Source organism: Sturnus vulgaris, chromosome 1, assembly GCF_052056855.1.
Source record: "Sturnus vulgaris isolate bStuVul1 chromosome 1, bStuVul1.hap1, whole genome shotgun sequence".
Classification (NCBI taxonomy): domain Eukaryota; kingdom Metazoa; phylum Chordata; class Aves; order Passeriformes; family Sturnidae; genus Sturnus; species Sturnus vulgaris.
The window spans coordinates 91,678,023-91,705,548 of NC_142243.1; the positions used below are offsets into that span (position 1 = coordinate 91,678,023).

The 27,526-nt window shown below is 39.2% G+C and overlaps 1 protein-coding gene across 5 annotated transcripts in view; it reads right to left on the reverse strand.

The window, feature by feature from the left end:
- Positions 1–27,526, reverse strand: part of EPB41L4B (erythrocyte membrane protein band 4.1 like 4B) — a 166,172-nt gene that overhangs the window by 94,444 nt on the left and 44,202 nt on the right. For all 5 annotated transcript variants that reach the window (XM_088171683.1, XM_088171673.1, XM_088171664.1 and 2 more), the window contains exons 2-10: positions 21,916–22,020; positions 12,297–12,339; positions 10,126–10,204; positions 6,820–6,864; positions 6,081–6,133; positions 1,682–1,802; positions 957–1,044; positions 329–417; positions 23–92 (exon numbers count right to left, since the gene is read on the reverse strand). In XM_088171683.1, coding sequence (XP_088027809.1) covers positions 23–92; positions 329–417; positions 957–1,044; positions 1,682–1,802; positions 6,081–6,133; positions 6,820–6,864; positions 10,126–10,204; positions 12,297–12,339; positions 21,916–22,020 — 693 coding nt within the window. The remainder of the gene's footprint in view (positions 1–22; positions 93–328; positions 418–956; positions 1,045–1,681; positions 1,803–6,080; positions 6,134–6,819; positions 6,865–10,125; positions 10,205–12,296; positions 12,340–21,915; positions 22,021–27,526) is intronic.

Below are 27,526 nucleotides of genomic sequence, written 5' to 3' on the forward strand. Positions count from 1 at the left end.
CCAAGTAAGGGAAAGAAGTTACCTGTTCATCATCTTCTACAACCACGAGCGTTAGTTTGCTCTTTTTAAAGTCCATTTTTGTGATTTTAGGCCTATATACAAGAATGAAAAAGAACAGAATTAAACAATATGAATAGAATTTTAACAACTATTTCACATTTGAGAGTAGTGCTTCTAAACCAGGCCAATCTACCTTCAGATTTAACCTTCAGACTTTAAACTTTGCAGATCCAATTAAATATTACAAATTGCCATCAAGATCCCATTATGCAAAGGAGAAAGATTTCAGCATTTTAACAAAATGGAATATAACACAAAAGCAGATTACCAAAAGAATAAGCCTATTTTGTTGGCTCCTTCAAAGATCAATATGCCTGTTGGTGTCAGTCCAAGAGCATATTCACAACCATCTCTTCCCTGCAAGCAAGTACAGAATAAATAATCGTGAGCAGTGTAAATCTTAAAACAGTAGTATTGCAAAATCCATAGGTCTTAAATTAAACAATAACGTTGCCACATTTCCTTAACACTACAGAGCAGAAGAATATGCATTTGTATTGGGTGCAAAGTGGCATTTTCTGGCAACAGGAGGCTGCAGGATGCCCTCTGTGGGAGGAGGCCACGTGCTGCTCACAGTGGCTCTGAGATCCATGGAGATGGACCCACACCAACACTGCATCCACGGAGCCCACACCTCATCTCACCCGTTTAACAGCAAGCAGCTCCTGCCAGGGGAAGGAGACACAACAGGAAGCAACTGAGGGACACAGCAAAAGGCATGTGGACAGGGATGCACAGAGAAGCATCCTTGGGAGGAGTGCTGCAGGTGGGAATGGCTTCTGAAGGACCATGACCCATGGGACAACCCAAACCGGAACAAGCACACTCCTCAGGGACTGACCCACACCAGGGCAGGGACCTCACACTGATAAAATAAAACATCACACGGATCTTACCTTAACTACATGCATATCTACACCATACATTTCTAGCCATTTAGCTTTGTTCAAGTAGCACAATTCAGCCTGCGCCGGGCTCTTTCCCCTATGAACAAAAAATTCATAATTCATGGTAAAAAATTTTTGTCCACTTCAAATGCTTTCAGATTCATTCCCCTAACCCTTTTCTTTGTGTCCTAAATCTGAATGACACTAAATGATATTTCAAACATAGCTTATGTTTTTACTCTCTTCCCTTCAAATGAAAATAAAACAGAGGACTGAAAATGCAGAGAGGTCTAAAATTGCCAATAAGGATGAAAGTTCAGGTAACAAAGCATCACTGAAATGTGGCATATTTATTAATAAACGACAACATTAGAGAACATGTTATTCATGATAAAATAAAATGAATATGAGTTTGCTATCACCCTGAACATAAAATTTATATTTGAACGAAAGAAGGAGAAAGATTTATTTCCAACATAAATAGGAAAAAGACCCAGCTCCTTAAATTATAACAAAATAATCTAAAGAAAAACCAATAAAAAATTAGAACTCACCCCACCAAACTTCCCTAAATTACTGCCTGCCACTTCTAGGGAAGGTGAGAGTTCAAAGCCTTTTTACAATACTTCTCCACTGACAAACATAATCACCATTTCATGCCTGTTGAAAGGATTTGACTTTGGAAGAGAAGAAAATCTGTTGCTAGAGACCCCACTCCCACACAGGTACTCTACCTGCACTCTTTCCATTTCTGAAAAATGTCAAATTCCATTGCTTCAGTCTGGTTTGGTGCAAACCTGAATTCAGACACGAGCTCTGGTGTGTGCTCAGGGTGCTCACACTCTCCCAACTCAGCTGAAATCAATCAATTGAGAAATTAAAAATATAAAGATCTTGGGATGACCAGAAATATTTAATTCCATTATCCTACAAAGACAAGGATAGTTTGCAAGTTCCTAAGCATGCTGCAGAGTGCACTTGTGTCACTGCTTTAGGTTGACACCTCAACCCCCACTCCTGGTCCCAGTAAATTCAAACCAGATTTTACAGCAGAAGTCAGAGAAATGCATTTGCAGGAGCGGAGTAAGGTTGTGGTACAGAATTCTGACATTCAGGAATGTTATGACTGAACCAGCTCAACTAAAGCTGTTTCTCCTGATTTTAAAGCACTTCTATAAAATAAAGTTTATGTTAAAAACAATCATCAATGCATCTTCTGTTTTAGAAGAGGTTACTTTGAAACTTCCTCTCATTGCATACTTTTCATTCCCTAACACTTCCCATTCCACTACATGCTTTGTTATGTCCTGGTTTAGGCCAAATTTAGGAGTTATGCTTCTGTTCATGTCAAAACACGAAGGGAATACCTAGTCTCATGCAACCAGTGATAAAGCCGTGTGTTTTTTTAAATCACAGTGCTGACGTAATTTTCAGATTAAGTCATTTTTAAGGAAAAAAATGCTGAAACATTAACATAATAAAGGTGTCACTTATATGCTTAGGCTGTGGTGTCTTCTTTTCTAGGAGCAGAACACTTTCCAGCTCTACTGAGCTCAGCAGGAGATGCAAGTGCTGAGTATTTCAGTGACTGACACCCTTAGCTGCCTTGTGTCTGTGACAGCTTTGCTCCTGGAGCCTCTCAGCTGTACTAAGAGGCTGCAGCATCACTGCCTCAGGACTGTGTGGCAAACATCAGTGGAAAAAGCACTCTTCAGCAATACCATGTGTCACACGACATATGATGTGATTCCCAATCAGGCCTTTGTCAGTCAGCATTTCTTAACTGTTTACTACTCTTACTACAACTACCAAAATAAAAATGAAAATAAAAAAGAGAAAAAGCATAGAGGGAAACTAAATCCCTTGAAGAAAACAGTTTTATTCCTTCAGGGCACTTTTACACTTAATAGCTGCAAAAATTTTATTCACAGCCAGACTTCAGAAACACCTAGCAGGATCCATCAGTAGATAGGAAGTTACATTTAAAATCCAATCTGTTGGCTGATAACACCTACTAGGTGGTTTTGAGAACTTGAGCTTTGCTGAAACATTTAGCGGTCCTGAGGATATTAAAACAGATTGAGTTCATTGGTCTTAATTTTTAATTACTGTCCTATACATTTTTTTTCTCTCAACAGTAATCTTCCATAGTGTATTACAGTATTCTTATCTCTGTTAAAGAAAATAACATACAGATATCTCAGCTCTGTGGCTGTTTCATCAAAGCTGGAAGCCTATTTAATGCAGATATTATTAAGAATTACTGGCAGTCCAGTCTTCTGTATACAAGAGGGAGCCACAGCAAACACATTAGCAAGGAGGACTTCAAGGGGAGAGAAAAATGTTAGAATCTGAAGTTTGATGTGTTGCCAACCATCTAGGAAAAACATGGGAGATTTCTCTACTACTTAACTGAGAGAGAAGGCGGGGAAGGAAGGCTGACTGTGCTGTAAAGAAGATGTGTTAGGGATGAGAAGAATCACGAGCTGTTAGGACACAAGACACACAGAGAAGCTAAGGCAGTAGTATTAGGTAGGAGAAAAATATCACCCTTGTTTCTTCACAGCTGCACTCACTGTTTATTCACTTTCAGGTGAACAAACTGTGTTACCTTTTCGATCTCTGAGAAACAGGTCTTCAACATAAGAGTCAGTAAGAGACCTGCCAGCTCCCTGCACAGGGTTGGAGGGCAGAGGAAGAAGGGGCTGTCACAGACTGTGAGGATGCTGTCGCTGCTGGGGTGGAACTTCACTCCCTGAATGGCTCAGCAGCACTAATATTTACAATACAAGGGCACAGCAGAGGACCCATCTCTTCATTTGTGTCTTCATGACATGCTTTAGCATGCCCCTTTGCCCTTTTTTTGGAGGGGTGGAAGGTGGGGAAGGCATTACATAACACATGTATATACATTATCTGTGTTCTTCAAAATATTACCAGGGGGACATTTTCAAAAGGATGTTTTCTATAAAGTTTTTGAAAACTCTAAAAATATTTTTTATATTTTTTTAAATACATGGCTGATTCTTTTATACAGAGGGGAGAAAAGTTTGCAGCATCCCATGCGTAAGATGTCTTATGATTAGAACTGAAAATTGGAGATGTGAGAAAATGTTTTCCTTTTCAATTTGACTAGTAGCTTCAAAAGTATATTTGGTTTAACTCTAAGACCATACAACACTAATGAGGCAGCAGTTAATTTTTAACTGTAACAGTGAGAACTCAAGTTTGATGACGTTTCTGCAGATAATCCCTAAGTGAAGGATAATATTATACATCTGCTTCATATGTTAACCCATACCACAAACCAATGTTACTCTCTACAGAATTTCCTCCATGGGACTGGCAACACACTTATGTTTGAAGATGATTCACAAAAAAAAAAAGAATGGGCTTGGAAACTGCTATTGGAAACCAAAAATTACTGTAACAGAAAACTCCCTTGATAAAAAAAAGGACAAGTATGAAATTTAAAGCTTATCTGTGAAAAGACTTTTCTTTCAGCAGGCTCAGACTACTATTGCCTAAATAGCAATTCATAGCTTTTCCCTCAGTCTTAGGAAAGGCACACTAAGGAGCAGGACTGCATGATACAGAGAAAATGTAACCCACTGGGAAAGGAATATTTCACATTTCTTTATACTTTTCTGCCTAATTATGTTTCCAATGTCAATAAAATGTAGCAAAATTTACACCAAAAATGCTTATTATTATGTATGTCAGCAAAGAGAAGGAATTAGTTGCAATAATGAAATAACTTTGGACAAGCTTATTGTAATAATGTCAAAACAGTGGAAAACTGAAACTGAAAAAAAAAAAGACAGCAAGAAAGTATAAAAGTGTGTCCCACAGACAGCATCAAAGAGTATTAGTTTCGGTAGATAGCTGGACACATCATAAACATGATGGACAGCTATTGCATTGCATATACACAGTAATCACAGGTGTCAGTGAACTACCCAAAAAGTTGAGGCATCAACCTATTATTCTTTGCTTGGTCCTCCTTGCTTGGACCAGATGTGAGGTTACCGGAGTTTTTATCTGTGGAAACGTAAGCAACAAATCAAACTCGGGCTCTGCATTTCCTCCACCTCAAAAAGACAAATGTAGTGTGCCTGCAGCAGTTCTTGGCACACCGGACAAATCACAGTTGTGCCAACTGGTGCAATAAAACAATCCACTGCCTTAAGATTCACACCTGTTGCTGCTTGGAACTGAATTCCCAGTTTTGCCTGTCAAGTCCATCTAGAATCACTGACTTACTTCCACTGCTGTATTAAACTAAGTGACTCTGCCTAAGCTCTCTGTGTGCCATGGCCCAACCGCCAGTGAAACAGGAACAGAATTTTTCATTTAAATTCATTTTTCTGCTGATATGCTTAGAATTGTCCAGCTCATTGCACTTTCTTTTAGAAAAAAAATAACTTGATTTGAGCTTTATTACAAAAATTTCCTTCCCATCTGCAAAACAATTTGCTCAAAATGGAATACATATTTGTATTAATATGCTTGCAGCAACAAAAAAAACCCCCACATTATCCTACAATAACATAATGAAACCCAGAGTACTGGAATTGCTTTTACATAGTGAAATCCTTGCTCCTGCCACAGAATTGATCTTAGTTCTCACCCTCCCAGGTAATTCTCTCCTCTCCAGTACCTGCCACTCCCTTCCTCCTGTCCTGTAACCACCTCCTGAGTCACCCACTGTGGAGGCTTCCTCTCCCAGGCACTGTTCAGGCATCAGGAAGCCCAAATTCAGAGGCACCCACCTCCCACAAACTGTGTGAAGGGCCAGCTGGCTCTTCAGCATCAAGTGGTAACACTTGTGCAGGCACCACAGCTTCTCCCTCAGTAGGGAGCTATTTTGGGTCCTTCTTCCCTGATCAGCCCTGGGTTTTCATGAAGCTTTTGTCTAGCCATGCTTCCCTCCCCATATCAAGTGTGATAATGCAGTTCAGAAGTTATGAACAGAGGCAAGTCAAGAACGTGATCTCCCTAAAATTCTTCACCTTGGGTAAAAGAATGGCATTTATATATGATCAGTGAGAATGCATTAGTAACAAAGGAAAAGAAATCAGTAGGTGAGTTTTTTAATAAATTAGGACAAACCACTTTTAAAAGATTGCATACCTTGAAGACACAGAGCTGCTAGTTCAACAGCAGTTTCGTACGGGCATTTCAGTCTTTAAAACAAAACAAAAAATGAAACTGTAAAAATCAGGTCTCTTGGTCAGTGAATTCCTCTTGCAATAAAGCTAAAAAGAAGCTTGATATAAAGACTGGAAACATTAACTTCCACAAACTACTAATGCTATGAAACATCTACAATTAATTTTTAGTTGTATATGATTATTTCCTAAGTTGGTACATTCTGATTAGCATGAACACGATACACTTCAGCACAAAATAAGGTTGAACTAACATAGAAAACACTAAATCAACTAAGGAACCATTTTTACTTTAACACTGTATTTTATAATTTACAGGTTTGAGGCTTTTTGTTTCTGTAATTTAAAAAAATAGTGCAGGTGTGAATGAATATTGGTCAGGGTAAGACTATAAAAACACAAAATATTTTTGAAGAGTTGACTTGAACAAAAAGTTGCACTTTAACTTTTTCATCCTCTATTTCACCCGCCATAATGAAAACATGTGGCAAGCCCGTGCTACATTTTCAAGTCATAAAACCCGGGACAGTTTTCACTCTCTTTAAACATTTCCATCACTTGATCAACCCATCAAAATCTTTACCCATTCTATTTGAAAGTAATATAGACATGATATACACAAAGTCCTGCACGTCTGTATTCTAATGAAAAACAAAATGCACTAGGAGATTAAATTACTGCAAGTGTAAAAAGGTACTTACTTCCCTGAAAGAATGTCTTGCCGGAGCTGTAATACAAACAGGTACCTGACAAATAAAAATTCAGAAAGTCAAAAGTAATTACAGTGGCATGCTTCTAGTCCCACTGGCTGGAAGAATACCCCAATTCATTGAGTAGTAACAGCCATTTGAATAACTTGCTCCTTAATAAAAAAAAAAAAAAAAAAGGGTCTTTGGGATCACACAGATACACCCTGAAAGCTTCAAAGCTCCCACAGCTTTCACTAAAATCAAAGAGAATATTTTTTGTTCACTGGTTGTGTTCAGGACATTGTCCAAAGTCTTGCTGTTTAGGATGTGCTCTATCTGAGCATACACCACAGAAACCTAAATGTTACTAACACTCCAGTGTTCTCCTAAACTTGGGTCTTACCTAATTCAGGCACGAATTGAACCACACTATCTAGAAAAAAAAATGCATCTAAGGCACATAGGCTTCAAGGCTGCCTTCTCAAACACAAATATAGAACATGGAAAAAGTCCAAATTGGGCAAAAGGAAAGGTTCAGACCAAAACGTCACTTAAAAATAGCAGAGAAGTTCTGAATAAAAGAATTCCATAGAGCTCACACATTTATTTAATAAGCCAAGTAGGAATTCACAGCCTTCAAACTGTTGTAGTATTTTAAGCTGCTGCTTTGCTAATTTTCAGTTCTAGGCATGCTCCACTGAAACCACTCAGAGTTGGGCTCTGAGGCATGCAAGGGATATGTAGAGCACAGGAAGGCACAGGAAGGCTCTGCACTGCTCAGGACACTGTGGGTGAGTGACTCAAGAGAAGAAAGCATGAAGCACTCCTGGAGAGCCCAGTAAAGGCAAACATAAACCTCTCCTGTCTTTACAAAGGATGCTAGAAAGACAAAGTGTTTTTTTTTTTATCACAGAGGAGGTACAGTGAATGTGGTGATGGACAAAGAGCTGGAATCAGACAGGGAAACACAAATGGAAAGGAAGATTAAGATTTCTCATGATAACACTAGAGCGGAATCAGATTTATCCACGTTAGCTGTTGGTTACATCTCTGATTCACATACTTGGCTAATATCTGACTTGCCAATCAAATCTGGGTATTTGCATGTGTAGATTGAGGGTAGATAAGTATACTTCCTCTTCTTATTGATAGCCCAGATGATTCACAATCCCACGAATCTTCTAAATTGGCAAGAAGTCTGGGCAGTGCTGCCCTGGTGAGCATGGCTTCTCCTGCTCCTGTTCTGTGTGCAGGCTGACAAACACTGCCATCTCAATTGTTGCTACCCCAAATCAGCAAAATCCCTCAGAAAACTCTCCACAACACACAGCCACAGACACTTTCCTCTGCTCTTCTAACTAAACTAACTAATCAGGTTGCATACAAGTGATAGATGTCCTCCAAAATGCACCGTGTTTCAACTGTTTTCAAACTGAACAAAAGAGCAGGTGAAGGGTTTTAATGCTTCCCTATAATGTGTTAATGATGAGAATGTGATGTTTGCAGCTTCACTACAAATTGAAACCTACTAGAAAGCAGATCGCCAGAAGGAATTTTGAACATCCTCCTACCTGTAAAGTTCATAGCTCCTGTTAATGATGATTTTTCTTCTACTTGGAAAGATTCTGAATATATAGTTATTAATCTTCACTTTTCACTCTACATGCTACATGGAAAATATGATCCAACTAGCATAAAGACTCTTAAAAAACCTCCATAAATCAGAAGAATTAAAAATAAGAACTGTAAAATTCTTAAATTCAAAATTACCTATAAAAAAAAAGGCCCAATTTTTCTTACACAGTTTCACAGTGGTCTTCTGTCAAGCTTATAATTAAAAGAAATTGTTAACAACACTGAATATTTAGCTGACTAAAGTGTTTTCCTAATTAAAATAGTCTTCTGAAATGTCCCCTTTCAGCAACAATTAGATCACAAGGCATCAGAGGTTAATATTTTCAGACAAAATGTCTTACTCGATCACAGCAATGATCACATAGCTCAGAAACCCAATCTCAAAGTGACTAGGATCATATGCTTCAGAGCATTAAGCAAGAAATCTTGTGGTAAACAGTAATGCAGTAATTTGACCACAGGGAAAATGTAATACTTGTCAGACATGCACCCTGATGTATGAAGACTTACATCAATTTCCAGAAAACACATATTATTTCTACTAATTTAACTGCATTTTCTCATTAGAGATGTCCATAAATCATCCAGATTTTTGGATATTCTAAAGATCTTACAGTCGGCTACAGAAGTGGCAGTGATTTCTAGAAGTTAATTATACATTCTATAGGAATATGCCATTTTATTGAATTAGCACTGCTGGACTAAATTGACAACGGATATTAAAGACCCTATGTCTATATCATGAGGTGGTGACAATTAGCCCTTTAATCTTGTCTTAGGCAGTGAAAAAAACCCAGCAGACAGCAAAGGAGACAGTAATAATTTGCCTGCAGGCATCAGTTTAATGTAAACATCACATGCACATGAACTACAACAATCAACCATCTTTAAACACCTTAGGCTGATTAGGAGTACACTGATTATTGCCAAGCAAATTAGAAGACACAGAAAGCACCCTACGGTGAGAGGCAGAACAAAAGAAAAGATAAAAAAACATTAAGATAGATGACTACTATGCAAGGAAGACACAAAGCAAGCAGATACAAAAGATAAACTCTTTCCTACAGTTGCTCCTTTCCCAGCTTTCAGCATATCCTCTGAACCAAGGTGCCACAGACCCAGCAAGGTACAGGTCCACAGAAAACAGCCCAGCAGATTGAAAGAAAAGACTTCCAGATATTTGTCGTGACTTTATACAATGCAGGCTTTTGCTTCACAGACAACCACAGGGAAGCAGAAGCAATTCAATCAAGTGTTAACCCAGAGCTCAAGCTGGCTATTCCCACAATTCTCTACCCTTGGTACCACTATTAAATCACCCCCAAGTCTCAGAGCAGGAGGAACAAAGCAGGGCACTGGTATTTTAGCAGGGCATAATGGAAAACCCTCCCAGAGGATGGCAGATACCAAGAGCAGGTGTCTTCCAGCTGCAGCTCTCCCCACCCAACACTGCCTTTCTCTGCCAACTTCAGAGCACCAAAACACAGCATCTCCTACACACCAACACGCCCATGAATGCTGTGGCAGCGAATAAAATCAAGATGTTTCTCTGACATCTTAGGAAAACACCTAAGGCAGCAGACAAAACGACCACTCTTAATAAGAAAGCTCAAATACCTGCTTGCAGTACCCCCAGGTGACTTAGATGTCTTAATGTCCCTGTCAGCCACGCACAGTTCCTACCTTGTGAACTCTTCGTGCAGGTTGTTCGGTTCTGACGAATAGTACTTGATTCGAAAATGCAACGTGTACGGAGGTCCAACTGCACATGCAGAGATTTTAAACAGGGAAAATGGTTTATACTCATTGCAGTCCTGCTAAGACAGAACAGTCATCACACCTCCCCACAACCCAAGAAACCCGAAATTAATTACATTTTTCAAATTCTTCAAAGAAAATATTTCATTTTTTCTTTAACTTTAAAATAAATAGATGATTACCATACTTTTTTTTCAAATTTATCAAGGCAATAGTCAATTTGGCAAGCACAGCTTTGTCCAAAGAGGGGTGCCTCACAGCACACTGTGAACAACAATAATTCCAGGTACTGGTGCTAGGCCCAGGGGAAATGGAAGGAAGAGGGAAGGAGAGGGTGATGCTCCTTCTTACCAGGCACAAACATTACTCCAAAAAAAAAACCCTACCCAATAGGTCAGCTTTCAGTTGAAACACGAGTGAGAAAAGGTAAGATAAATAGACTGAAAAGTGCTGGAGAAGACTCTGGAAGCCACCCATGAACACAGAAAGCTAAAAAATTCCATGGGGTTGCAAGAATCGTGTTTTCTAATGCCAGAAGCTGAATACTACATTGGACTTTCCATGTAACACAGACAATAGGAAGTTGTCCAGCTACCATGAAACTGTGACCAATGCATCCTTATCTGCCTAACCCTTATCTTCCAACCACCTGCCTGCTGATGGATTAATTGATGGAAAAATTACTTGCCCTCACTTCAACAAGTAAACATGTGCCTATTAACGATCCTTCTACTGAATGATACGCAGCTAAAAGTCAAATAATTAGAGCTTTGATTCTGTCTCCATTCTGTCTCTGGGAAGCCAGGTTATAGCACCCTGAGCTCACAGTTGGGCACCACAGGTGAGGTCTGCATAGATGAGATAATGACTTGGAAAAGACAGCAGTGAGCAACATCCATCAGGAAAGAGGAACTCTTCACAAAGCGTCTGCTGAATGCAAGGTAAGAGAAAGGAGCCTGTTGTGAGACAGATCTCTGCAACACCCAACAAATTTCTTCCCTCTTCAGCATTCCTCAAAGCCAGGATTGGCCAAATGCTTTTTAAAAAAAGCCCTTCACACATTAAAAAACAAAAACATGCAACTAAACTAGCTGAAAGTGTTACAGAATCACTGATTTTCCAGGACAAGGCTGTCAGAAAAAGTGCAGCTGCAAATCAACTAAAACAGTCTGTGATGTGATGAAAAGGGGAGAGAAAACCAAACAGCAAAAACCTTACCCATAGCAGCTATCTTCACCATAATTCTAGCAGGCTGACACCCACACACCATGGGGTGACAGCAAACTATCCTAAAGGCCTTTTTAAGATGCCACTGTTTACAAAAATCATCTAGATACTTGGGTACTCATCAAAAAGAAAGGCAAAGCTCCACTGAAGCAATCAGGGCCTGTCTCTGTGAGGTCCTGCAAAGGGGTCAACAATTTTCTTGAAAAACACATTTTAATCTCACAGAAGTCATCTCCTCATGGCCCACGACTGTTGCCAACTGCAGTATTGTAGCAAAACACGTTAATTCAGATGCTGCACTCTACCCAAGCCTGCAACCAGATTATCAAAAATCCAGGAGCTACCTCCCTGCCTTAGACATTTTTCACAGAAAACCCAGTTCCCCAACACAACCCCTCCATCCAAAACTACACTTGACAAAACAGCAGGTATTTCTGCTAGTTTTACTTCTAAAATAATAATCCGGAAAAAAAATTAAAATTCATCATTATACGATGAAGTATTTTCCATTCACTCTCTGAAAGAAATCGCAGGATCTGTTCTGGATCAGAAGCAGTGACAGGAACCACTATCTGTGTCCAGGCAACCTAATTTCACAGATCACACTGAAATTACCTGGCAACCTACTCTGCTTCAGACAAACAGCACAGGTTTAACAAGGGCTTCTGAAGGCTGGGCTACTGCTTAATCAGTGCTCTTGCACTTAGACATAATACAATCAGCCAATTACCCATTAAATTAAAACTATCTTCTAAGAAATATTTATTCCATTAAAAGACATATTCAATCATTCTCTATCATGTTCTAATACACTAAATTCAAATTCATTAGGAAGTAACAAAATAAACAGGCAGAGACATAGTACTTACTTTTTATTTGCTTCTTAATGAATTTTGAATGGTCCAACCAGTGCTAAAAAAAGAAAATCCACACTTAAAAAGCAGTTCCATTTCAAGATTTTGTTGACTCCATAAACTGAATACAATAAAATTTAACAGATAAAAATCCCTTATAAGGAAATATCGCCATATTTATTTCCTGAACTTCTACATATCGGTGAAAGTCATTATTGACACATTTAACAACTTTCCTTCTTCCACATGGGAAAGCTTTATTTTTAAATTCATCAGTACTGCCAGGGAAGACACTCTTCCAGAGAAGAATCTCCCAAATCCAAGGCCACGAAGCAGCAGTGTGTAAGGAAGGCACCCTTTTGCCCCAAACTCCTGAGTTTCAGCCTCTTTTAAATCTGTTTGATGGAGACTCTCCAGATCCTGTACTGTCCTGCCTTCCACTGCCCCATAGCTACGTTTTTTCAAGGTAAAGATGGAGACTTAACCTCACTTAAAGCATTTGGGAAACACTGGTGTATACCCCACCCTCTTCCTTTTTAAACTAAGGCAGAAGATCTGGAATAGTGCAACAACGATGACAAAAACATATGATTCCCAGCAAAGTTTGCACACTCTCTTGTCAGTGGAAGTTGCATCCACAGAAAGGCAGCAATAAACACAATCTGGTATAAATTTAGCTTAAATCTTTGACAGTCTCTCCTCAGTGTCCTACAGAAGGCTGCAATCTTATTTGAAGCAACTCCATGTAAATGCTTCTGTCATACGAAGTGATAATAGAGTTTTGGATTCATTTGAAATAAATGTTTTTCTATATTTATATATTTTTTAAAATTACAAACTAGATATTATGAAACAAAATCTTAAGAAAAAACCCCTCTTCTTTCTTTCCTATTAAAGCATTAATGTTTTCAGAAAAAGGTTAATCTCTCAATGACTAATTATCATTACACCAACACCATACTACTATGGCTAAATAAACGTGCAAAATTATTTGTTGTCTAGTAATACTGGTATTTATTTACTAATTATGCTTTAAACCAATACAAAAATTTAGGTATAAATGTGTACAGATCAAAAATCTGACAGCTTAGGACCCTTAATGTAAATAAATCTCACAAGAGGGAGAAAGAGAAATGGAACAATGATTCTGAAGGTGATTTTATTTGCAGGCGACTTGCAAGACTTCCTCAGGTGAGGCTGCCAAGAAATCCATTCTTATAATCCCCAACGTGGTAGAAATCTCTACCAGAATGGAAATAAAACATTACAGCAGCTCATATAAATACATTCCTTAGAGTTGCAACTAATGTACTTTGTCTCTACTTTGCTCTCTTATGAAAAATAACAGCTTTGTGAAATCTCAAATTTTTAATAAGGAAAAAAAATATCAACACTGAAACTTTGCCTTTTTTTTCCTGAAATTATATAAGTCTGTTACTTTCACAGCTCCAGGGCAGATTAATTTTTTATTCTTCAAATACCTAGCGATGAAAATGTCTTTCTATTCAATATTTATTTTAGCTAAAGAAAAGCCCCTCAAAGAAAAATATAACAAACGCATTAAAAGAAAAGTTTAGCTTAATGTAAAAAACATCTATAATTCATCCCAAAAACTCGTGTTAGTCCCATGTTCTGGAACAAGCACTACACAACCTGAACTACAATAATTTCCAGTGAGAAAACAGCTGATAGTCCCCTTCTTGGCATGTGGTCTCTAAGGTACATTAAAGCTCAAACAAGAGTAAGTTTCAAACTGATTATTTGCAAGTGCAAATACTTCAAATAATGGCTAAAAAATAAAATACCTAACAAGACTCCAGGAACTACTTGTGCAGACCATTAACTGAGACTATAGCTTAGACAGGAAACTCATCACTCTGCACCTAAGCAGCCAGAGGCAGACAGCTCCAGGACATAAAGCACAGCAAGAATTAAAGTCACCTCTCTTCAGAAGGAACAATGAGCTGCTGTTTTACCCCTGTCCTACACTGCACATCAAGTGTGTGATGTGCCACCACAGGGATCATAAATACAAAGACAGATGTAGGGCATGGACTGACAATATTATCGGCCCAGAGCTCCCAGGCCTGGAAGTTTTCATGCAGATTTATGAACCAACTCCTATTTCAAAGTCAGATATTTTGTGCAATTTCTGTGAACATCAGGCTGAATTTTAACACTTGTTTGCCTCAGATAATGTCAGAAGGCTTCTTCACACTATGTACCACACCAGATTTCCAAATGTCCCTCTGAACTGAAAAAAAATCAAAACATTCTAGCTAAAGCCTAAAATAGGTTTGGGCTTGGCTACATACTGCTTGCAGGCTCAATTAGAGGGAAGTGAAAGCAATGAATTCTGAAGTCTCACTAGGAAGCTGAATAAAACCAGAGGAGCCTTGCTCTCTCAGCACCTAAGACTGTAGCTTTGCCTGTCTTGTGCTCTGGCTAAACAACCATCCATCACTTCAGGATCTGGACTCACCAAAGAAACTTGATTATGGATCTCACAGTGTAGGACCAAGACTGACCAGACTCATTTCAACCATACACTGCCATAATCCCTGTATCCTGGACTCAGAAATATCAGTGCAGAACAAAGAGGAGGAAAAGGATTAATTGCTTTAGGATTGGGTTATGATAGGAAGACTGTGTCTAAGCTACTTCACCCATAGTAAGGGAAGAAAAACCCCAAACCTGATCAAACTGCAGGTAATCAGAATTCTATGATTATTCCAGAACAGAACAAGTAGTTCAGCTGGAAGGGACCTACAATGACCATCTAGTCCCACTGCCTGATTACTTCATGTTATTAAGGGCATTGTACAAACATCTCTTGATTGGCAGGCTTGGGACATCAATTACCTCTCTAGGAAGTCTGTTCCAGTGTTTGACAACACTCTTGGTAAAGAAATGCTTCCCAATATCCAGTCTAAACATCCTCTGATGCAGCTCTGAACCATTCCCATGCATCCTTTCACTGGATACCAGGGAGGAGAGCTTAGGACCTCCCTCTCCACCTCCCATCATCAGCTGCAGAGACCACTGTGGTCCCTCCTTTAATTTTGTCAGGTAAACTGGAAGCTCGAATGCTAGATTAACTTCCATTTATTCTTCTTTAATCTCAGCAAAATTTCTTTGTTCTATCAAATGAGTAGTGTTTCCTGTGGTATTAATTGACATAACACAGTAGCCATTGACTGGGATTCATGTGTTGAAAACAAACACCAATGAATTCCACATGAAAGAAACACCATTAAAAAAATTCTTAAAATAATGGAAGCATGTATTTATATCTCAGCATGGTCTCCTGTTGATCACTCACTTTATTGAAGTGAAGAGGAAAAACTAAGAACCTCAATATTTCCTAATGGTAGCAGCCAATATTTTCTCAAAGTAGATATACAGCATGGGAAAGATATACCTTTATCTGTGTTGAGATACAGCAGATAAACTATAGCTGCTAAAGCAGCCAACTTGTAAGGACCACGTGAGTGCCAAATGAAGACTGAAAGGAGGATTTCCACAGGCTGACACAATCCCACCACACACCTGAGCTTTGCAAATTCCACTGCCTCTCTACTCGCTTCCTAAAAGAATGAAAATTCCTTGTCTTGACTTACACATCCCTCAAAGGTGACCTGAAAAGGAAAAAAATTGCATTTGACTCTTTGTGGTTTGCTTTCTTTGCTAGTTTAAAATGCATGAAGAACATCTTCAGGCCACTTGGCCCTGGCACAGTGGTACAGTACCACATCAACAGTGCTGCAGGTGTGAGGACCAACCTGATCCAGGTGAAAAGTTTTATCAGTTTTCTAAGCTGTCTCTGGCCTGAACAAGCCAGACCAGTTGCCCCCTTCAGCTGACAGCATTCTGCAGTTCCCATGCCAGGCTCTCTCCTGCCCTGTGAAGAAGGGCTGTCACCTTCCACAGGCGAGACACAGTGAGACAGTGCAGGCAATGCAGGGTGCCAGCAATGCTGTCCAGCAGCAGAAGGGCAGATGGAGCTGTGATAGAGCTCTACATTGTGATCTTGGGAAGTACAAGGCCACAGATGCTAACTCCAGAGCCCAGAGGGCACTGGCAAGCCTTCGTGGGTTTTTACCAGCCCTGAGACCCCCACATATTGTGTGGCATTCATGGAAGTCTGACCTGTCCCAGTCTGAATCAGCAGAGAGCCATCTCAGAAGCATCCTGATAAACGGTGTGGTTTAACTGCAGACCAGATAAACTAACCAATAGAGAGATATGGGGACACCCTTCAAGTCCATTAGCCTATCCTAATTCATATCCATGTGAAAACCAAAGAATATTTTACTTGGCAGACTTGATGTGACAGAAGTAAAACACAGAATTATATAAAAATTATATAAAAAACTTGCCTGGTCTAGTGTATTTCTCATTCAATTTACTTTACAGACAATGAAAGCTAATACCACTCCAGATCAATTCTAGCAATTTACTTTTAATTTTGATGCCTATGTCCAAACATTCAAAAATAAACTGAAGGGATTTAAAACAAGTAGGCAACAAATCTGACTAAATCTGTGGAAGAAAACTGAGAAAACCACTTCAGCTTACGCTCCAACCACACACAAAGACAAAAGAAACCAGCACAAACTGTTTGCTGTCCTGGAGAGGATTATTTACACTCGAGAGAGAGGTGCAGAAGCATCACTGACAGACAGCATCACAGCCACCTGCCCTGCACGCCTGCTTCTCAAGTCTGTGTCAGAAAAATGTCCTCCCAAAACAGCAGGTGCTACTGGAAGACTAAAGACTGGAATTTGTTAGTGTTTTGGAGTCTTCCACCAAGTGCTCACAAACCAGAATACACACTTGGACAGCCACAGCTGGAAGTGTTCCACATTCATCAGGTGCTCTGCATGGCTGTGGAGTCAGCCACACTGCCTTTGTCCAGTTACTGAACTGGCATTCCTACCACTGCCACTATTAGAAACTGAAGCATCGAGTGCTACAGGATGTTCTACAGCTTTTGGGACCCCCCATCTGTGACTGGTATTTTTTCCTCTGACAATCCACAGACACACGTCCTGCAACAACCACAGTCCCAAAGTGCTCATCATCCAGAGGAACAAGAGAGATTCAGGGGGAGGAAACTGAGTCACAGAGGAATGTCACAGCTTATACATGGGGAAAATAGGATGCTTCTAACAGTAGCAGAAAAGGAAACACTTAGCATTATCAACATATTTACCAGTCTCCCTTCTTTCCCACATCCAGTGTATTAAAAATAAGGCTAGTCCCTATTTTCTTCTGCTTCATGAACACTTGTTAAAGTGCTAAGAAGTACAAAAGGAAAAAGACTCCCAGATATCACACTATGAGGCTAATTGACTGGTTTGAACTGCTCATTTTTCCTCATCCCTCATATCTTAAGAAGGCACGACAGCAATATCAAAAGCAGCAGCTGAAATAATCTGATCAATGAGCCCTTAAAAGAAAATTCAGATAGATACAGCAGAGGCAGTCATAATGAACCAAGGTATTACAAGTTCCTGCCTGACCCAATACCTGATGGAACACCCAGGAATCTAGTTCTTGAAGTGTAGAGGAAACAAAGGTACTTACGCTATTTGTTGTCCAGCTTGCTTCCTACCTGCCCCCTAGCACTGCTGAAACCCTTTGTCGTGAGTCATACACGATCCTGACTCTCCCAGAAAAACCTGGCCAGAAGGCTGCCCTTCATAGAGGTGAGGATCTCAGTGTCAGAATCACTGCATCCTGACACGCTGCTGCTGATCAGGCCCACTCTGGGCAACACAGCTCTGGCCATGTATTTTCCCTCTTGTTTTTGTACTTGGAGCAATTGCTTTCATGAAAGCCCATTTCACTTCTACACAAGCTTCTCTGTGTCCTCCCTCCATTGTCTTCTCACCTCTTGCATCGAAACCCAATTCAGAAACTGGTCAATACTGAGAAGTTCAGATGCCAACATGGTTTACCAGGACAATTCACTGCAGGTTGGTCCTGGCATTCATCTTCCCAGGGAACACTGGTCCCCACCATAGCCATGGGCACCTGCAGGAGGCACAGGGTGTCCTCACACATCAGTCTTGCTGTACACACACTCTAAATCCAGTCCTTCCCAAGGTGCCAGATACACTGGGTGCAACCACACATCCTCAGGATGGTTCAACTGGCTGCAGAGCACAGCTGGGAAAGGCTGCCCCACACGGACCTTTTTAAGCTAAGGGGTCTTTGTGACATTAGAGATCAGACATAAAGGACTTAAACGACTTGGAGGATCACTGAGACAGACACACGTGAGAAAAAGGGCGTTTTACTTCTTTTGCTTCCATCCATTCCCAGGGATGACAGCAACTCATTTGCACAAACTACAAAAAAAGAATTCAAAGATTTATCTTTAAAATTCTTCCCTCTCAATTACTCTGCAATTGTTCTGAAACAATTTGTTTTGAAACAAAATCATGATGGAAGCAAGCAAATTCCAAGCTAATAAACACGGGCAATCCTTCAGTTATGAATTCTTGTAAAACACAAGAGGGGCTTGGACGGAATCCATGTTTTGGCATCACAGGACAGAAAACTGGAACAAAGAAGGCAATGGTAGAGATGGAAATACCTAAATCTTGAGAGACCCTATAAAATGCAGAGCTCACAAGGAGCTGTTAACCACAGAAAGACTTCTTTTTATTAAGATGATTTAGAATAAAAGACAAAGAAAGGACACTCCTGGATAGAAAATGAATACACATTAGCTACCAATGGCCAAAAGTAAGTGTTAAATACCCAAACCAACCACAGCATACATTGCATGCAACCAGTTTCTACAAAGATCAATGAAATACTTCCTCATGGCAAGTGAACTTCAATAGCATGGTCTCCCAAAATTTTATTATTGCTATTCCCAACCTCAGCTAAAACTTTCAAGCCTCCTGCTTTGCTAGAAAACACAGACTGCAGTAAAAGTAACTAAAAACCCAAGCAGCTTTGCATTTTCTCTAAACCACTGCAGAGACCTCCTACATCAGAGTGACACCCTTCAATCATCCCAAGCACTACATCTCTGTTGAAGTTCTGTAACAGCTAGAATAAGAAATTATTTTTTTGTATTAGCATATTTCTGCTTTTAGATTTAACAGCAAGTAACTCAAAATAATAGAGTACACTATGATTCGTTTTAGAATAAACTATTAGATGATTATCTACATTTTTCTATCCTTCTGCATCCTTCTACATTCTTCTGATGGATATCTTCAAAGACCACAAGACATTAACTAATGCAGAGTTCACTGAATAGGCATTACAGTATTTTCTGCATTACTGCTGACACCTTGCTTTTTACGGCTTTATGGGGGGGGGGGTTGGATTAAAAATAAACTGTTCAAACAATTGAAGTTTTTTCTCTTTCAGAGCAGATAAACTCTAATCGTGATTTTGTTTTCTAAATCACAGCTATCAACAAGGCTTGTCCCAACTCTTTGACAAAGTTACAGGACTGCAGGAAACAGAGTGTACTCAAAAGCTGCTGGCCTTGGAGCACACAGAAGCAATCTCCACTATTCAAAGACTATTTTGTGCTCTCTTACTTGTAATGGTGGCTTAAAGATGTTTAGTCCTTAACAATACATACTAAAGACAAAGGCTTAGAGCCTCAAAGGGGTTTACACAACTTTAATCTCCAAGTCCCCCACTTGCCATTGTGTGTGTGGGCTGGCACTAAGCAGAAGCCCAGGGAGGCTACGCATTAATTGCTGTGCAAACGAAAAGAGCAGGTCACAAGTTCAAAACAGACTAAGGAAGGCTGTTAAAGCATGGAACCTCTTGGCACAGGGTACCGGGCAAGATAAAAGCTTGTGCCTTGAAGTTCTCTAAGCTCTAGCTCTGCCCAGCTTGAGCCAGATCAAAAAAAAAAACAAAAAAAAAACGAGAGCCAAGTAAGAGCTTTTGGCCTTGCACTTCAGTGGAGAACTTTGCCATCAATAGTCCTCTTAATTCAGGAAACTACAACCCTACCACCTGGCAGTAGCCCTGCAACCGGGGTTGGCTTTTTTCAGACCCCCCCTAGCAGCTGCTCACAGCCCTCATCCCTCTTTTAACTGTAGATGCATCCTTAAAAGAACAAGCACACAAACAAAGCTAAAACACTTGCATGTATAGGCACATTTTGCCCTCAACACCAGCGAGAGAACTGCATACAGAAGACATAGCTACTCACATCTGCATCTTTATTACTAGCCAAAAGAGCCCCTCAGTTTTGCAAACGTAGAAGAAAATGAGTCTTTCCAGCTTCCTCAGCCTGGCCGCCCTCATTCTTGCTGAGAAAGGATATTTCACTCTCCTTTTATGCTTCCTTTCTTTTAAAATACTATGAAACTCCTTGCTAGGTCATTATTCCTAGTTATCAAATTCCTAGTTGGATGATTTGACAATCAGTGACAATATAATGTGTTTTTCCCATTAATAAGCAGACTCTGTGCTATTAGTTGCATCCTTATAATCAGATCCATCACAAAAGTACACACAATTTATGTATTAGAAATTTTATCAGGAGAACACACACACTAATTACCTAAAAAGCCCAAACCCATTATGGACATACTTAATTCAAAACATCAGTTTTCAGTGATATTCACTTAAATTAATTTAGACATCAGGATAATGTTTCAATAGATTAATACTGCTTCTCCCCAAACCCACAGATTCCCTTCTTCCAGTATCAAGTCATTACAGTACCTGGATAGGATTCCTGTTTGTTGTTTTAAGTGACTGGTAAAACACAAATGATAATGCAGCTGTTTAAACACCAATCCATCCTTTGACCCAAGCTTGTTAGAGAATAAAGCTGAGAATTCTGGGATGATAAACTTAGAACCTACACGTCTAAGGATGTCAATATTGCAGCTACATTTTCCCATTATTTTATTATATTATCCCAGAGAAGACATTGTCTGCTGCTTCATGGAAAAAACATTTACAAACTGACCAGAGAGCACTAAAAGAAACACTTATTTTCCAAATATGCATATTTTCTATCCACAGTGCAGGTTTTCGTCAAACTTCCTGTTCACACAGAGTGAACAGACAAAGGAAAATATTAAATACATGCCAATACAGTGTAACCACTATGCTGTAGTCTTTTAACCCTATCCTATTAATATATCTATCTAGATTTGTAAATATATTCTGTTTTTATTTTTTTTTTACCTGTAGATACTGGAGGTCCTTATATAAGGAAGAGAAGGAACACTTTTATTTAAAATCTTTTGCTCTTGCAAATGAACCTAAACCTACAAAGCAACACAATGTGTGCATGGAACAGCACAGAGAGAACATTGACAAGAAATCTTTGCTTGCAAAGCATTTTGAATACCATGAGTCTAGTAACTCTAAAGCACATTTTTCTTTACCCACATTCATTGTTTCTTTAACTTGTGAGCAATCAAGTCACATGCATGTCATGTAAAATGACACAGGACTCATTCAGAGGATGTAGCTTTAATTTATATGCAAGAACCAAACATGGCATCACTTGTTTCAGCAGTACATCCCCCAGTGCCAACATCTCTCCATGGAACTGCACCAGCAATACTTTTATGAAAGGCAACACAAACTACCACGAAACATAAAAATCAACTTAAGTTATACTCACTGTAATTTGGGAAGCATCCATGAATTGCAGGCCAAAGTAATCCGTTTCTACAAGGTCCAAATGATACACAATCTGGTCAAACAATTCCTGTCCCTTTGCATTTTTCTGTAACAGAAAAGAAAATGCTTTTTTTTAAACTGGTCAGTGTGGGTTTGTTTGAGTGTATTTCTTTACAAGTTCAAATGTGTGAGAAGCTATACATAAAGAAAAATAATATCAAAATGGCAATTCTATTTATTCTGAAGAATTGCATTGACATTTCTTTTTATTTTCCTCAGGAAATAGAGAGTGACATGCTTTTCTTGTCTGCAGCAATTCCAACAGCATCAGATTTTACTCTCAAAGAAAACTTTCGAAGTCCATCATAACTAAAAATGTACAAGGGAAAGGGAAGGCTTATACCCTGTAAGTCCTAAGTCACTGAGCCATCATTTTGTACCCCAGGAAGTCAAATTCCAGGAAAAGCTTGCTTAACACACTGCCTGAAATCTGCTGGCTATCAACAACAACTGCAGTCATGCAGTGCCACACCACCACTGAAGCTGCAAAATAAATTCTGAACAGCCTGAATACCCAAAGAGCAATGTGAAGAAAATTAATTAATAAGAATCTTTCATTTATGTTGCCAATTGCCATCATATTTACAGCCTTTAAATGAATAAACAAACAAGGACCAAAAAAGCTGTAAATCTAACTTGAAACATGCAGGCATGGAAATAAAACTTAACAACTAAAACCCCAACGATGGACTACAGGTAAGGGTAGAAAACATAGCAGATCTTAAAGGTAGACTGCATTGGCCTGGGTACTTGTTTTGAGGTTAAGGCCTGAATTTAGATATTCAGTCTTCAACACTAGAAAACCAAAGTTTGAAGATTACAGGTGGGTAGAAGGAAAAGGCAATAACAAACCAAGTTTTCATGCAAATCCTGCTGAGTTACCCAGGGAAGAAAGTTTTCAAGTTCTTGGGTAAAAACACCCCTGGCCAAAAATCCATGAGATGATCATAAATCTGAGTAAGAGACTGAAGCTACAGCTGTACTTTATACAGGGAAATACTCATCAGGATCCACTTTTGTGACTGCTGTCCCTCTTACAACTTTAAGGATTTCTTTTTTTTTTTTTATTAGGTATTTCCACTTTACCCCAAAATGTAGCAAGATTCACAGAATTAGGCATTCAGTTCCTTTAGTTTGGTATTCTGCACAAAGGCAGCATCAATCATAGCAGGCAGAACTCCTGTTCAGGGTTGTAAGCTGTCTAAAATCAGTTTTCTTTGGCAACAGACAAGATAATGAGTTACACCTCTATTTTTCCAAGAAGGTCAAGCAAGCTCAGGTATAGGTAGCAAATTTTATTTAAGTTGTATTTTTTGGATTTTTTTAACTAACAAAACAGAAGAACAGAAACTGAATTGCATCAAATGTCAAGAGCGAAATTAGGAATTCCATTAAAACAAGCTGCATAAAAGCTTAATATCAACATTAAATTGTCATTGTAAGATACTGTTTCATTATTTTGAGGGGAGCAAGAGATGGATAATAGACATTCTTAACCGAAGTTCAACATTCTATTAAAGGCAGATGAGAATACAATGGCTTCTTAGAATAGTACATTGCTAAGAAATCATCTTTACCTGTACAATAATTGTTATAAATTGAACAAAAAGTATCCAGAGCATATTTTCCCATATGGAGTAAAATCAGCACTTGTTACAAGAAGCCAAACCAAAGCACAACAAAATTTAAACAGATTTTGCTTATGTGAGGAAGGAGAAAACCCTCAAAAGCAACCAAAATAGAAACAGCAGAACATGAGCAATTCAAAATGTAGGAAAAATGCATTTGATGCCCTACTCTGTGATGGCTGCCTGCTTTATGGCATTATCTGCCAGTATATATTTATCTTCCACTGCCACACACCTAATAGAAACCAGAGAGAGGACACTCCACCTTTTGTACCCAAACAGTAGTTAATGTTTAACATGTGTTACATGCACAATAGCTCTGCACTGCACAGCCAGACCATAAAATGCAGTATTACATACATAGCTTACAGGAGATTGTAACATTTAACTTGTCACTAAATGAGCTTTCCCAGAAGCTTGTACTAATTAAATGATAAAGCTGGTGCAGCCAACAAATTGCAGACAAAAAACTTTCTTTGAGATGCTGCACTACAGGTGGAGATAAAAGCTACTAATTCCTTTCCTCTACTAACAGTAAAGGATGACCTGTTCTTTATTCTGCCTCATCACTGACTGACAATCCAGCAGGTCAGACTGTGGACTGATAAATTAAAGTGCACTGAACGAAATGGGTGGAATAGGCAAAATAGGAGGTTTTTTCCTTAGGCATTAGATGTGCATGGCAATGGTCTCTAAAGCAAAAAATGTCTGTATTACAATAAACTTCCAATTTTCAGAGCCTTTTCTTCTCCCCGCCTTATAAACAAAACAGTAGCTAAAAATGTGTTTCCCCTTTCAAAATCTGGTACCACATAAAGAAAATGATTTTGTACAGTAAAATTTTCATAATCGATCTAATAATCTGAAATTTAATAAATCAAACTCTCTCTACAGACCTTTAACTTGTATCTGAAGATACAGCTAAAAAACCCCAACCATAAACTAAAAATATTTTACAGTCATACCCTTCTAGACAGATGGTTCAGAAGTATCAGATGTAAATGGCCTGCATAACTTGTATCTCACAAAATGAAGTATATGGCAACAAACAGTATGCATATACTATTATACAGAGTTACTATTTTGTTGGTATGGATGGACGTTACTATAATTTGGAACAGTGATGTAAGAGAAGTTGCAAAACCTTGTGTTGGCTTGGTTTTCGTTTGTTTTTGTTGGGGTTTTTTTGTCTTTGCTTTCTGTTTTGCTAGGGTTTTCTGTCTGGTTTTTGAGTTTTTGTTTTGGTGTTTTTGTTTTGTTTTGAAACATCAATTAAAGCACTGCCAGTTTCTGGTGGAGTGTTCCCTGGAACTCAGGAGAACTTGTGTGAGCACCATGAAACCTCACAGGCAAGCTGAGAGGCTGGACATGAAATGTTCAGTTTACAAACAAAACTAAAGCTGCAACCTAAGGCAAAATGAAATTAGCATGAGGCAGGCATTTGATGAAACACAAAGACTGAATTACACTTGCAGACTGGGAGTCTTCCTGATAATGAGCATCACTGAGAGAAAGGAAAAAAAAAAAGTTTCTCATGTCAGTCATCCCTGTTCTACCTAACAGTTATGTGAGTTTTGTCCACTCTGTTTCATTAAAGCCATTCTCAATCCCCATATCATCTTCTTCGGGATCATGAATCACGTTTTGAGAGAATTCTTATGGTAAATGAGCACTCACTGCAAATCCTACAAGGACTCCAATTGGGATGGGTATAAAGCACCTTGCACAGTAATAGTGACAGCTGCATGGCCCATATTTCAAGTAGACTACATTTTTGGCTGCCAGAGAGTTCCCAGTCTCAGGGAATCTATAGAAATTCTGTTATCAGCTAAAACATGACAAAACAAAGATTAACTTCTCTAATTAGAAACTCTTCCAGACTTGACATGAAAATAGGCAAGAGGTTTGAATGTGCTTCTGGTATACATGAAGGAAAGAGAAAATTGATCAACCAGGGACATTTTACACCAACTGGCCCTGTCTAAACAAGTTGATTAGTGTTGATTTTAGCTGTTAAAGAGCTCTTTAAAAGGTTTCTGCCAAAGGGCATGAAAAGGGGACATACAAGCCAGAAAAGTCTCTTTTTAGCACAGGTACAGTGCAAGGATGCCATTGATCACTCTCAGAGCACATACAAGCAAAGCTGGAGAGCTTCTGCCTACACCTTCCCCAAACTCAAGTGCAGCTACTTGAACCCAAGTGGAGAGGCTAAAATTACTGAATCATATTAGGGAGCTCAGACTACAGGGCTACAACAAAACTATTAACAGATTTCAGAAATAGTTGAAGCACTGCTTGGGAAAACAACTTGTCAAATAGGCCAAGGGGTACATGAAATAGTTTGCCAGCTGACAAAGTGACAACCAAAATTAAGGAAAATAAGCTATTACCAAGAGAAAAGTCAAAGCCAATTAACTCTGCAATCAAAGCCAGTGCGTCTCAAACTGAATAGTGAGTAGCAACAGCAATGGGCAGGTAGGGCAGACTTAGTTTCTGTTTTGAAAAAAACCACAAGATTATGTAGTCTGTAATACATTAAATATTTTTGCAGAGTGGGCTGCTATGGTCTCGTGGTCACTGACTAGAAGTCTGAGCTTCTAGTCGATTCTTAAAGGCACCTTTGTACCTAGCAAGTCTCACCTCCTCAGGCCTGATACTGCCCTGCTCTGATGGCACCAGCACTTCCTCTCCTTGGCATCTCCTGAAGCAGAGTAGCTCAGTATCTTCTGCTCAGTCCTCTTACACCTGAACTGTTATTAACTCAATTTTCAAACCTAAGTCTTTCTCTGTTGGCCATACTGCTTAGCAGTGAGAATTTGCTTTGCCTTTTAGCAGTCATTGGCAGTGCTGTCTCCAAGTGTTTCAGACAGGCTAAACACGCATAAAAGCCATCTGTGCTTCTAATTAGCCTTAACTCCTGGTGCTCAGTTATCATCTGTCCTTTAACTTGCTTTCTTCTGGATAGTCAAGCGCTCTCAGTTGCTCAAATACACTCAGCTGTACTGAAAGCAAGCAGTAGTTCCATAGTTTTATGCAGAAAAATACATTCTTATAAATCAAGGGTATCTAACAGCTTCAGCCAAGTACATGTTGGAGGCCAAGGCAAAAGCTGCACTGAAAACCACGTTATCCATCCCAGCACTGCTGCAAGTGGCAGAATTGTTAAAGTCGGTTGCTTGTTTTCAAACTCCAGTTTGCATGCTGCCATGGAGAGAGGACACCCTGCAAGCCAGCCACGACCTTGGTGCCTGCCCCACCCAACCTCCAGGGGCACAATGAGCAGATTCCTGGCAGTGGGGATCCCTAAGAGTGCATTTTATGCTCTTGAAATCGTGCAAATACTGCTTTATTTTTATAAAATCAATGCTAATTGAAGAAAAGCAAGTTATTTACTGACACATCATACTTCCATGAGGCTGGATAACTTGCTCAAGCTGCAATGAAGTTGTCAGGTTATTTTCTTACCAGCCAACCATTGACTTAAATTTTCAGTTCTGGTTACAAGCTCACTTGAAAATGTTCAAGTAACCATTAAGCCTCTCACCCTGTCATGGCAATAACAGCAGTACTGCTTCAGAGCCTGCTACTGCATGCAAATTATGTTTAAATGTAGTGCAGACCATAGAAGCAAGCAGCTTTGCTGAATGTGCCCAGAAGAAAATGCAAGTGATGACGCATGTGAACTTTTATCTGAAGGAGAAAAAAATTCATTTTAGTTCCTTTGAGAAATTAGTTGAAAATCAGAGTCCAAAATCCCCTTAACTTTCCCCTGCATAAAAAAAAAACTCAAGCCAACAAAAAAATGCCAAATGCATACACAGACCACCAAGCCCTCAGCCCTTCATCAGCAGACAAAAACATCCCATGAATGGTATTTACTTACTATAACCTTGAAAGAACATTTTGCTCCGAGTCATTTCTGTC